Consider the following 13,054-nt stretch of genomic DNA (forward strand, 5'->3'; position numbering starts at 1 on the left):
AAAGACGAATCAAAGAGATGGCATTCCACACAGCTAGTTGCAGAGCTTTACTAAGCTTTCAGGACTGTTTCCACTGTTGGCTGCTTAAGAGTGCCATTTCCATTTATTCGAAACGTTTTATTGTTTACTATGTGCTAGGCTCTATATTAGGAGCTTGGGACACAGACATATATTAGACTAAAGGAGTTCAGTCTAGTTGGGGCCATCTGTAGAATGAAGTAATTGCAAAAACTACATGGTAAGCATTAGAATATTGGTGCCGTGTGAGATGTAGATGACATGCTCAACTTGACATGTGGGATAAGATAGGAAATGCTTCACAGAGGAAATGATTGAGCTGGGTTTTGAAGAATGAATAGTCCAGGCTGGAAAAAGGGAAAGGAATATTCAGACGGACTAGCAAGTACAAAACATGGAGCTCATTTGGGCAGTTGCCAGCTCAGCAGAAGTGAAGAGGGTCTGGAGTGGGAGATGAGTAGAAAGAGGAATGCAGAGAAGGAATCCCTACCATAGAAAGTCATCAGGAGTTTTAATTTCAGAAACTTCATTCTGTCTTGCACTAGAGCCATAGAGGTCAATTACAGGCTATTTAAAATTCTAGGGCAGTCAAAATTCAGACCCAAAAGAGGGTGGTGGCAGTAAGGATGAAAAAGAAGCAAAAATAGGTAGTTAAGAATACTGCCCAGATTCCCTTGAAAAAAATCAAACAAAAGAGGGACATGAAAGAAAGCCATGAAAATTAAATTTCCCTTAGTTTACTGCCTGATGATTTGATGTGGCAATTCCTGTTAGACACACCCTAATTTCTCTGGGCATTTTCATGGATATTAGCATCTCTGACCTCCAGCAAGTGATTTCTAATCCTGTGGTTCCTAGGATCTGAGAGTGACTGGCATGGTCCTTCACCTTCAGACATCAGTATACCCTTCCTAGTCTCTTCTCTGTTCCGTAGGTCCTACTACTTTGCCTAAATAAGTGTTTTATCATGTGTGCTGTTCCTGTTTGAAAAGCTTTACCTCCAGGGTTCGTTCTTAACAGCAAAAACCTTGCTTCTCTTTCAGGCTGACAAAATGCTAATCAGCCTTATCATTTGTCTAGCTTACCAGAAGGAACGCATCATACCGTGCTTTACTTTCACAGTCCTAGAAGAGGCATGTGGTAGTTGAAAGGATTAAATGCTTTATTCACTTTCTTTTTCTTGGTCTCCCTCCCTCCCACCCTCCCTATCCCACACCTCTAGGTGGTCACAAAGCATTAAATGCTTTGATACTAAGTTCCTTGCATATGTTAAGGGCCCAGTATAGTTCTTCTGCACTTACCATAAGCACATAATGCCAGTACAATGTGGTAACTTATGTACAGTACTTATTGTATTGGAATTACGTGCTTGTATCTTCCATTTAATTATGTGTGCTTTGAAGCACTACTATGCATGAGATTTTGCATGTACCAATGATTTTCACAACATTCTGCTATGGTTCCTGATATAAAAGCACTTATTAACATGGTTTATCGCCATTGTTCTCTCCCTAATATGTACTGGCCAGTAACAAATGATTAGAAAAATCAATGTAAAGAATAAATGTTACTGTTGGTTAAGAATGAACAATTATATGGTATGTCATCAGAAGACCGTCAGCCTTTCCCAGATATGATGTTTCTTACTCAGAACCTTAATATAACTTTGACTTTCAGTTCTAAGACATGGGAGTAGCTTATCTATGTGAAATATCTTTAAATGATATGTTTTTGGTATTTAATAACTAAATCATCTGGGATGGGTACTTTGTACCACTTTGGCCAGTTAGCTCTTAAGTCAAATGTCTTTTGCGTAACACGAAGAAAAAAAATACAACATAGAAGTGCTGTGAAAGAAATGTTTGCATTCATTTGAAAATAAAATACCAACTCTGCTTTTGTTAACATTCATTTTATAAAATACCTTAAAAGAACAGATAAAGTACTGGCGTTTACATAATAACCAGAATTGAAAAAGGATGAATAAAATATAAATTAATTGAACACATAACTATTTTGCCATATTAGACAAGTTTAAAAAAGGCATTAAAAAAATAAAATAGTAAATTGGGAAGAAAACCCTTCACTCAACTGCTGTCATTTTCTGGAAACTTTTCCTAGAAGCATTAAAATTCCAGGTCAACAGGCAGTATCTGTATTGTTGAAAACATACTGTAATTTGCTTCCAAATCTGTCAGCATAAGAGAAAGATTAAATTTTTAACCAGGTTAGATAATTCAGTGCAAATTAAAGCTTCAAGTTGAAGATCCGAGAGGAAAAATAATGTCCAAACTGTGGGAAATGCTTCTGGAACTGAAAGAGAAAAAATTCACATTATGAAAAAATCTTTGCAAGTGTTCTTGTGTGTGAAATATTGAGTTAACCAATGGGCCCTTTGAAGTTGCAGTTAGGGCTCTACTACTCTTTGCAATATAGGCAAGGGAATATGGATGGGGAGGGGCTCAAGGTCATCTTTGTGGAAGGAAGTTCAAGATCACCGTAAGCACTGCTGATTCAATTCTAGAAAATCTGGCTAGGATAGATATTACAGACATCAAGGGGAAAAAGAGATTGTGGAGATTAATTTACTGGACTGTCTTTGAGGATAAGTATTTCTACCCCCAGAATATGTTGGGGGACAGGGGAGAGCAGGTTAATGTTGGCCACAATCTGTTTTAATTATATGAATTATATATCATACTGGCTTTAAAAATAATCATATTACCAAGTCTTGAGACATGGGAGGAATGTCAAACTTCTTGGATCACAGTGAAACCAAACCTGGTTCATTTCCAACCATTAATGGCTAGTCACTTTTATAATTTAAAAATGTATTTTGGTTTAATTATTTCCTAAAAAAAAACTTTTGAGTTTGATAAGTCATAGGTAATAGGTAGCAATAGGTTTTTCATGATAATGTTTGATAGAAAGTTTCGCTCTTTCCATTCCATACAAAATTTTGATTCGTTCTTTTTAATGATAAAACTAATTGTTGCTATTGAGTACTAGATACAGAGAGATTTTGGTGGAGGCTAGTAAGTTTTCTTTGCAAAATAGATTTTTAAAAATTCAGGCCTAAATTTTCTATATTGTCACCAGTCTTCTTCTAATCCTCACTGGGAATTTTCACATTTTTGAGAATTGTTTGAATGAGAATATACTATACTTCCTAACATTCGTATTTTACATCCTTCCCTAATCTATTAAGAATGTTATAACAATATTATCACAATGAAGTGGCAACTTTTGGCTTTTAGACTGTACCTAAGATCAGCAAGTCATAAAAAAAAAGAACCACAGTGCTATTCCAACATGACATCAGAAACTAATAAATGAAAAATCATGATGACATAACATGGGGTTCATAAAGCAATGGAGAATTAGCCAATGCAGTTTTTAAAAGTGTAAAAAACTGCCCTCATGTACCTACTTACAGGAAGAACATCTAAAGCAAATTAAAAATTCTCTTCCAGGGACATGAACCAGCTCAGAATCAGCTGAAGAAATTAAAATATAAGCACAAACTATCCAAGGCCTGTGACTCCTCAGGTACCTCATGTCAGGAGATCAAACTGTCAAGTAAGGGCACATGTCAGCTCACAAAGGAATGCGTTAGTTCCCTCCCCAGGTCAATGCAATGACTACACAAGTCTTGACTGTTAATTTCCTTTGGCTCTGCCACATGTTTGGTTACATGCTTTCAAATCCTGAAGAAAGACTCACTATGAGATGCATCTTTTTACATCACACTGTGTGAAGTTAAAGGAGTGGCAGAAACGTGCACAAACCTGCAATCAGTCCACGTTTAGGAAGCCTTCTGTGGGTTCAGGCATTTAACACAGACCTGGTTTTGTCTAGTTTCTTCACTAAATAAGAAAAAAAAAAAAAGCAGATTGCCTGAAAATTCTAAAGCGCTGGTGGAACCCTTCCAGGCTTTGTCCAGCAGAGACACTTTCACCATCAAAATGGCAGATAAAGGATAACAGAATATTACAATGGAATCAGTTTGTGACGGTTTGTGCTTTAAGAACACAGTGCCTGACAGCGTGGAGCACATCATAGATGCCCAATAAATATTTGTAGGTTTATTAAAAGTAATAACACGGTTTCTGAAGAACCAACCTCCATTTTGCAAAAAAGGCAAAACTATATAAATGTCTTATACCTGACTGGATGGAGCAATGTGGAGCAATGAATGAGAGAATCGAAAAATTAAATACGAACTCTAATTTGATGGGAGAGAGAAAATTACTAAGAATTTTGCAAAAGAAAAATAAACAGTGCCACAGTAGCATTAGCACTTAACAGTGCGTCAAAGATGTAACGTTTCCACTGCAATATGAACTGGTTCCTAAACTTTTTGGGTACCAGAGTGTAATCACTCAAACAGGAAATGAACTCGATTCCACTTCGGGAAAGGTATGGTGATAGTTTTATCTGAAAATTATTAATGTATTTCTGGGAGACGGCCCTCTTATTCAGCATGCCTCAAGGTAATGCGGCATAAATATCAGGGGACCTCATTATACAACTTCAATACGGCATTGTCATGTGCAAGCGTATTCTCCCACCTCTGCGGTAGTTGCTTTCTAATATTGTAGGTTTTTGTTTTTAGCGCCGTGACACCCCTGGGATGACAAAGATGAGAGTGTGGAAGATCACAAAACTTACACAAAAAGGGAAGCTCTTCTATATTATATGAAAACCCCTTATAAAAGGCATTCATTGACCAAAAAATGCTTTATACATTCAGATTTTTACCCATCTCTCAACAGTGATGGTTTCCAAAGAAAAGACTCAGTAGTGAAGGCCACACACTTTTTTTGCATTAATTTGATACGTTGAAAATCAGAACCTTTAAAGCATCTTGTAAATGGGAGAAATGGAACTGGACCTGGGTTTGGGGGTGGGTGGGTGGGATGGGAGCGATCAAAATGAATATGTGACTTAGCTGTTGACGCAGACAGCAAGGGAGTTGGTAGAAAATGTTACAGCAGACCTGACCACTGTACAGAGGGTCTATCAAGAACACAGTACAGGTATCAAAAAAGTCCCCAAACAAAACTAAAAAACAAACTGCAACTTTGCCAACTTGTAAACAAGGAAAAGCATTTCACAGATTCAAAGTTCAAGGGAAGTAAACGTCTTTAAATTATTTTTGTCAGTTCAACCCTGATTTAAAAGTATGGCTAGCAAAAATAAGGAAGCCGTGGCCATTGGCATCCTGAGCAAGAAGCTGTCTTCTGAGAAGCAGCACTTCCGAGCCTTTCTCTTCTCAAGATGCCACGTGAGGAGGAGACGTTCTCTCTTGAATTCCATCTCACTTTTCTCCTTTCCACACATCTGGAATATTCAGCAATTGCTTTGTGTTCTGGTGTTTACAGTCCTGGCTGCTATAGATTTAGACGTGGGGAGACGGGAGGGGGGAAGGCAAATTCTCGGAGGATGCTACGGGCCACTTCGACATTATTCTGGGCTATCTCTAAGGCTCTCTTAACTTCTTCAAAGGCATAACCCTCTCCCATGAGTTTTGCAATTTTTGCATCGACATTTTCCAATGCTGCCTCAGGCCCGTGGGGTTTTCTGTGGTGAATTTCTGGTGCAGTCCTGCGGGGTCGTGGTTTAGGAGGTCTGGCTGGTGCTTGTGAACCATCTGCATAGATTTTTAAAGAGATATTTAAATAATGAGCTAAAAATAAAGATATTATACATTAGTATGATCTCATTATTTTATATGAAAACAGTTTTTCATTGTTTCTACAAAAACCATTTTCCATTTTGTATATACTACGGTTGGATAGGTTATATTGTCCCCATTTTGAACGTCAAGAAAACTAAGGTAGGGTGTGTTGGAAATTTAACTGAGAAATTAACACAAAATTTTTCCCAATTCTACATATTGTTCTTTAAACCATATGAAATAAAAGATACAGAAGGAAAAAACACAAAAATAACTGGAACAGAAAAGCTTTCACTTTGGCAATGCAGCTCGCCCTTCTCTACTATGGTGGAGGCACTTCCTTGGGAAGTTTCTACCAGAGGAAACTGTTACCAGCTCGTGGATACTCCTGGCAGAACATCCCCACCAGGCCCTACACCCCACCCATGTCAGAGCAAAACTCCTGAGAAATATGCTTTGTAGCATATTTTTCAAGTTAATAATGCTGTAAAGTGATACCTTGCTGATGCTAGGGGGGAAATAATGAAATAGTAGATGCTTTGAGTCTGCTATTAGTCCATAGGTTGGACAGAAGTAAACTCAGTGCTTTGCTGAAATACTTTATCCAGATTCCAATGTAGAACGCTTAGCCTGAGAAAAAGCAAAGCCAGCAGAAACATTAGTGGAGAACTCGGTTCCAGATCAGTCCCCTGATAATAGTTTCTCAAAGTTAAACCCAATGACACTGGTATCCATGAATGGAAAGTAATCTTATTAGGAGAAAAGAAAGTTAGTTAATAGACCACCATCCCATACAGATCACCAGGAGATGGGCTAGTAACTTGAGGTGGCACTTTTATCATGGATTTCCATTTATCTGTATCTGACTTAATATCAAAAGCCTAGATTTTTAAAAAAGGTTAAAAATTGTCAAAGTTATTCCATGAAACATTTATGGGTTTAAGATACAGTAGACGCCAACAGTTATTTAATGTTTTTCTTCTTAGACCACTGACAGGTGCCAAATTCAAGGACACAAATAAATGAAGAAGTGAGGCTAGAACCCTCTTGACTCCTGTTCTCATCCTGTCCCTCTGGGTCTCTGCTCCCTTGCCAACTTTCCTGATGGCCTATGGAAATATTATAAGATGATACTTTCAATAATAATCAAATGTAAATTATAAAGAATTATCTGATACATTATTTCATATTTTTCTCATAAGTATAATTTTCTCTGAGAAGGTAACTTGTAAAAAAAATATATCATCCTGTTTGCAATTCTAGCAATATCAATATAACATACACAAAACAAAAGCCTCCAGGATGAAAATATTTAGTTCTACACAAAATTGGATGATAGTCTTATTTCTAATTGTTCCTTTCTTACAGAATGATATCCAGTTTGAAAAAAATATTATAGCTGTAGATAAAGCTTACTCTGGTCATACGTAAGAACACACATTAGTTTCTGGTTCTTGCTAAAGTCTATACTGTTTTGTATATCTGTAACTAAATATCGCAAATTATTATGGTCTAGTCAATTGCATTTCTTACTGTTTTGAGATTTCATTTATTTTTCTATTAAGTATTTCCATTATGTCATGCAGAGAGGGATAATAAATTATGCTTTGCTTCTAATTACTTCCAAAAACTATTAGAGATTCTAGCAAGCTTTCCTTTAATCAGTTACCACAGAATTTATACATTGAAATATTGTCTGTTCTGACTTACTTTTAGGTGAGAAGAGTATCTAGAATTAAACACAAGTTTAAATTCCTTGTATTCTACTGGTAATTTTCGAAGAACTTTTCTAATATTGTTATTTTGTTTCTGTCTGAATACTGAGAAGGGCACGTGAATATCAAGCATCTCTGAAAAGTACAGCTATGAATACTACTAAACTGGGAAAGATGCTGTGGCAGTGAGAGACCCATCTAACAGTATAATTGGAAATTAAGTCTTAAGATTTAGAGCTTCTAGATGTAATAAACATGTGTCTTTGATCTTGGCAGATGGCACCTGTCACAGGAAAACCCCCCCAAGAAATCTATCCACTCTGTGAGGCTGCTATAATTAATACTGGCCAAATGCAATGGAATTTGCAGATGATAAATTTTATTTGAGAAAGCTATTCTTTTCTTGAAAAAAAATAAGTACTAAACATAATTCAGGAAGGCTAAGTTAGGTTAAACCAAATGTTAGGGAAAACACACACACACACACACACACACACACAAAGATTAAATCAAAACTATCGAGCTAGAGGAGTGAAGGTATCTCTGATCTATCTGTAATACCAACTAGAGGAAATGATTCAAACCATCTCTGGAAGGAATCACAATAGATTTTGAAGATATTTTCAGTAAAAAAAGAAAAAACTTTGAAGCAAAGATTAATTTTTCCAAAAGATAGATTTTTTTCCTTTTAAACACAAAACTCATATATCCCAACTCATTTAATCCTAGTCCTCATTGCCCTAACTCAAAATCTGTTTCCCCGAAACAGTGCTGACATCTCTTTGGAATCTTACAAATGCCCAGAGTTGAACTGTATCATGTATTAGAGCCCACAAATGGAAGTAACGTGGAAGCTTTGTTGCAACTTTTTGCCACCTGTTATATACATTTCTATTTATTGCTGAATATTTATTCAATTTGGAACGTTTTAATTTTTTGTTTGTTTTAATTGGATAGTGTAGCTCTGCACCAGGTAACTGATGACAGCTACAACTTTTCAAGATGAGGATGTCGGTGACGAGCACCGAGGTTGGTTAGATGCATCTCAGTTTGGCCGCTAAGATTTTGAGTGACTTTGAGTTAAGCAGTTTACTTTCATAATTCTCACTCTCCAAATCTACTAAGTATTATTTGTAATGATAACCACTATACTACAGTGCTATAGAACAGCAGTTACTATGAATTAATAGGAATTCAAATGTGGAAGAGGACAAAAACCTGGAATTTGTAGTGAGTGCCTAGTTCTATATGAAACTTTTAAGCAAGATATTAACAAGAAAGATCTGTTACAACCTGAACTAATAGTAAAAGCCGTTAAAAAAAAAAAAACAGGCAATTTTCATGCTGATCATTACAGCAAAGCACTTAAAGCCAATCCCTCTTTCTAGACACTTCTTCTTAAACCTCATGAACAGCCTTCATTGTTTCCACTTCTTCTTTCTCACAATGTCTAAAAGAGGAGATACCAGGTCCTTATTCACTTTGTAATGTGTAGATGATGCAAAGGAGCAATGAAGCAGCAGATGAACCTCTCTCAGAGTTCTCCCAAAGCTGCTATGTTGTAGTTTTGGAGTACACTGGAATGACTATGAATTTTGCCAGCGCTATGGGGACTTCTGTACCTGAATACATGTCATCCTTAGAAATGTGATTGGAAGGACATGTTTTATTCTGGTGCTGCTGTCCGTGCTCATGGTATTTTTGAACTCCTATGAGCAAGGGCAACAACATCCAAATAAGTGCAAGAAGGTGTGGAGCCATAGGCTATAAACAGTACATCTTCCTGGAGCACTAATTTTACTCAAGGATATGAGAGAGTTAATATTTTTAAATATGAAAATAAATGTAGATATACCAAGTAAAATGCAAAATTTCTATAAATTGTTGAAATAATACAGACTTCGAAGCAATTTCCTGCATGTGATTGTCCACTTTTAGTTAAATCTCTAGTCCCCATGTCATTCGGAGTTAGCTCTTTGGTGGGGAGGAAGATTTGAGAAGCAATAGTTTAGTTTGACAGCATATAAAAATGGACTATCATACAATAATTTAAAATGACGTTAAAAAAATTTAATGATGTGGTAAGAAACTTATGATACTATGTTGTACTGTGGAGTATGATCTCCACTGTGTCAACATGTGTATGGACAGATCATTAGAAAGAAGGACTCCAAAATGGCAATAATGTTCCTTACTGATGACAGGGTTCTAAGTGACTTTTCTTGTTTTTTTTTTAATTCTACTTTGTTCTCTAATGTGTATGTACCACTTTCATAACTTTAAAAAAAGCCTCAGATCCCATCTGTTGGTTTTACAGGTCTGAGCTGCTCAAGAATCTAAGACAGAGATTGATTTTGCTGGTATAAAAAGTACAGAAAGTACGTAGTGGCTTCCTAAATTCATGTGAAAAATGATCACAATCCAGGTTTTGAAATCTCTACTACAATTTTAGAATTCTTAGTACCCTCTTCTATCACTACTCATTTGGTTTTATGATTGGCTATCTCCAAACTCAGCTTAGCAATCACTGTTATATGAATGTGTTAAAGTTTTTTTTTTTTTTTTTTGCCACACGCAGGCCTCTCACTGTTGTGGCCTCTCCCGTTGCAGAGCACAGGCTCTGGACGCGCAGGCTCAGCGGCCATGGCTCACGGGCCCAGCTGCTCCGCGGCACGTGGGATCTTCCTGGACCGCGGCACAAACCCGTGTCCCCTGCGTCGGCAGGCGGACTCTCAGCCACTGCGCCACCAGGGAAGCCCGTGAGTTAAGTTTTTAAACCTAATTTTTGGCCTGACTGACTACTGGTGGGATTAAAACATAAACTTGGCTAACAACAACATAAATGGGTGCACAGCCTACTGATTCAAAGCACAGCCTACTGACTCAAATCCTATCAATCAATCATTTACTAGCTGTGAGACCTTGGGTAAATTACTAAACTTTGTTGTGTCTCACTTACTTCTATAAATTGACATTAATAATACCTATTTCAGAGGGGTTGTGGGAAATAAAATTAAGACTAGATCTGTATTGTATAGTAAATTTACATTCATTTATTTATATTTTATATATAACATTACATTGTATTATATAAACTACTCAACATTAATATACAATATATAAACAATTATATAAAATGTTTTGTATGTGCAACTATAAATATAACAATGTTAGGTATTAAATTCTCTGTTTATATTTAAAACTGTATGTAATATTTTTTAAAGTCTGAGACATAATCTCTAGTAATTCAGTGATACTTGGGATGGACATCAAGACTCTTAGATTACAGATATGTTCAAGTATAACAATATCTGAGAATTAAAAGAAAAAAATATTGGAAGAATCAATATTGTCAAAATGACCATACTACCCAAGGCAATCTACAGATTCAATGCAATCCCTATCAAATTACCAATGGCATTTTTCACAGAACTAGAAGAAAAAAATCTTAAAATGTGTATGGAGACACAAGAGACCCCCGAATAGCCAAAGCAATCTTGGGAAAGAAGAACCGAGCTGGAGGAATCAGTCTCCCTGACTTCAGACTATACTACAAAGCTACAGTAATCAAGACAGTATGGTACTGGCACAAAAACAGAAATGCAGATCAATGGAACAGGATAGAAAGCCCAGAGATAAACCCACACACATATGGTCACCTTATTTTTGACAAAGGTGGCAAGAATATACAATGGAGAAAAGACAGCCTCTTCAATAAGTGGTGCTGGGAAAACTGGACAGCTACATGTAAAAGAATGAAATTAGAACACTCCCTAACACCATACACAAAAATAAACTCAAAATGGATTAAAGAAAGACCTAAATGTAAGGCTAGACACTATAAAACTCTTACAGTGTTCTGCCTATGTTTTCCTCTATGACATAAATCACAGCAAGATCCTTTTTGAGCCACCTCCTAGAGAAATGGAAACAAAAACAAAAATAAACAAATGGGACCTAATGGAACTTCAAAGCTTTTGCACAGCAAAGGAAACCATAAACAAGATGAAAAGACAACCCACAGAATGGGAGAAAATACTTGCAAACAATGTAACTGACAAGGGATTAATCTACAAAATTTACAAAGAGCTCATGCAGCTCAATATCCAAAAAACAAACAACCCAATCAAAAAATGGGCAGAAGACCTAAATAGACATTTCTCCAAAGAAAACATACAGATGCCAAGAGGCACATGAAAAGATGCTTAACATCACTAATTATTTATTAGAGAAATGCTAATCAAAACTACAATGAGATATCACCTCACACCAGTCAGAATGGCAATCATGAAAAAGTCTACAAACAATAAATGTTGGAGAGAGTGTGGAGAAAAGGGAACCCTCCTACACTGTTGGTGGGAACGTGAATGGTTACAGCCACTATGGAGAACAGTATGGAGGTTCCTTAAAAAGTTAAAAATAGAGCTACCATATGACCCTGCAATCCCACACATATATCCAGAGAAAAATATGATCCGAAAAGCTATATGCACCCCAGTGTTCCTTGCAGCACTGTTAACAATAGCCAGACATGGAAGCAAACTACATGTCCATCGACAGAAGAATAAGATGTGGTACATATATACAATGGAATATTACTCAGTCATTAAAAAAGAATGGAATAATGCCATTTGCAGCAACATGGATGGACCTGGAGATTATCATACTAAGTGAAGTAAGTCAGACAGAGAAAGACAAATATCATATGATATCACTTATATATGGAATCTAAAAAAATGATACAAATGAACTTGTTTACAAAACAGAAACAGACTCAGAAAAAACTTATGGTTACCAGAGGGGAAGGGTTGGGGGAGAGGGATAGATTGGTAGTTTGGGATTGACACGTACACTGTGCTATATTTAAAATAGATAATCAACAAGGACCTACTGTATAGCACAGGGAACTCTGCTCAATACTCTGTAATAAACTAAATGGGAAAAGAATTTGAAAAAGAATAGATACATGTATATGTATATGTATAACTGAATCACTTCACAGTACACCTGAAACTAACACAACATTGTTAATCAACTATACTACAATATAAAATAAAAAGTAAAAAAATATTTTTATTAGACCTGTATCTTATAGTAAATTTACATTTAAACTACTCAAAACATTAATATACAATATAGACACTATTATATAAAATATATTTTACATGTGCAACTATAAATATAATAATATATGTTATGTATTAAGTTATCTCTGTTATCTGTATTTAAAATACTTAGCATAACATTTGTCCCATAGTAAGTGCTTAACAAATTTTAAAAATGATTACTACATACAATCTGAGACATAATCTCTAAAATTATTTAGTAATTCATTGACTATACTTGGGATGGACATCAAGACTCTTAAGACTACAGATTTTTTCAGATTTTTTCAAGTATAACAATATCTGAGAATTAAAAGAAAAAATATAAATTATCAAGGCATAAAAGAAATCTCATACACATCATCATTATGACTTTGCTACTCTCCTGTAAGTTGGAACAATTATTTCTGGAACTCATTTATGTAAACTTGAATTGCTTCCACTACAGATATACTATTTAATTTTAGAAGGACATGTTTTTATACTACTGAATTTTAGGACATGTTTTAATACACAGTTTTCACTAAATTACAAAT

At 35.9% G+C, this 13,054-nt stretch overlaps 1 protein-coding gene across 3 annotated transcripts in view; it reads right to left on the bottom strand.

The window, feature by feature from the left end:
- Positions 1-1,920: 1,920 nt before the first annotated feature.
- CBLB (Cbl proto-oncogene B) overlaps positions 1,921-13,054 on the bottom strand; it is a 410,825-nt gene continuing 399,691 nt past the window's right edge. For all 3 annotated transcript variants that reach the window (XM_060298032.1, XM_060298033.1, XM_030861086.2), the window contains one exon: positions 1,921-5,671. In XM_060298032.1, coding sequence (XP_060154015.1) covers positions 5,412-5,671 — 260 coding nt within the window. In that variant the 3' untranslated portion in view covers positions 1,921-5,411. The remainder of the gene's footprint in view (positions 5,672-13,054) is intronic.

Source organism: Globicephala melas, chromosome 4 (assembly GCF_963455315.2).
Source record: "Globicephala melas chromosome 4, mGloMel1.2, whole genome shotgun sequence".
Lineage (NCBI taxonomy): Eukaryota > Metazoa > Chordata > Mammalia > Artiodactyla > Delphinidae > Globicephala > Globicephala melas.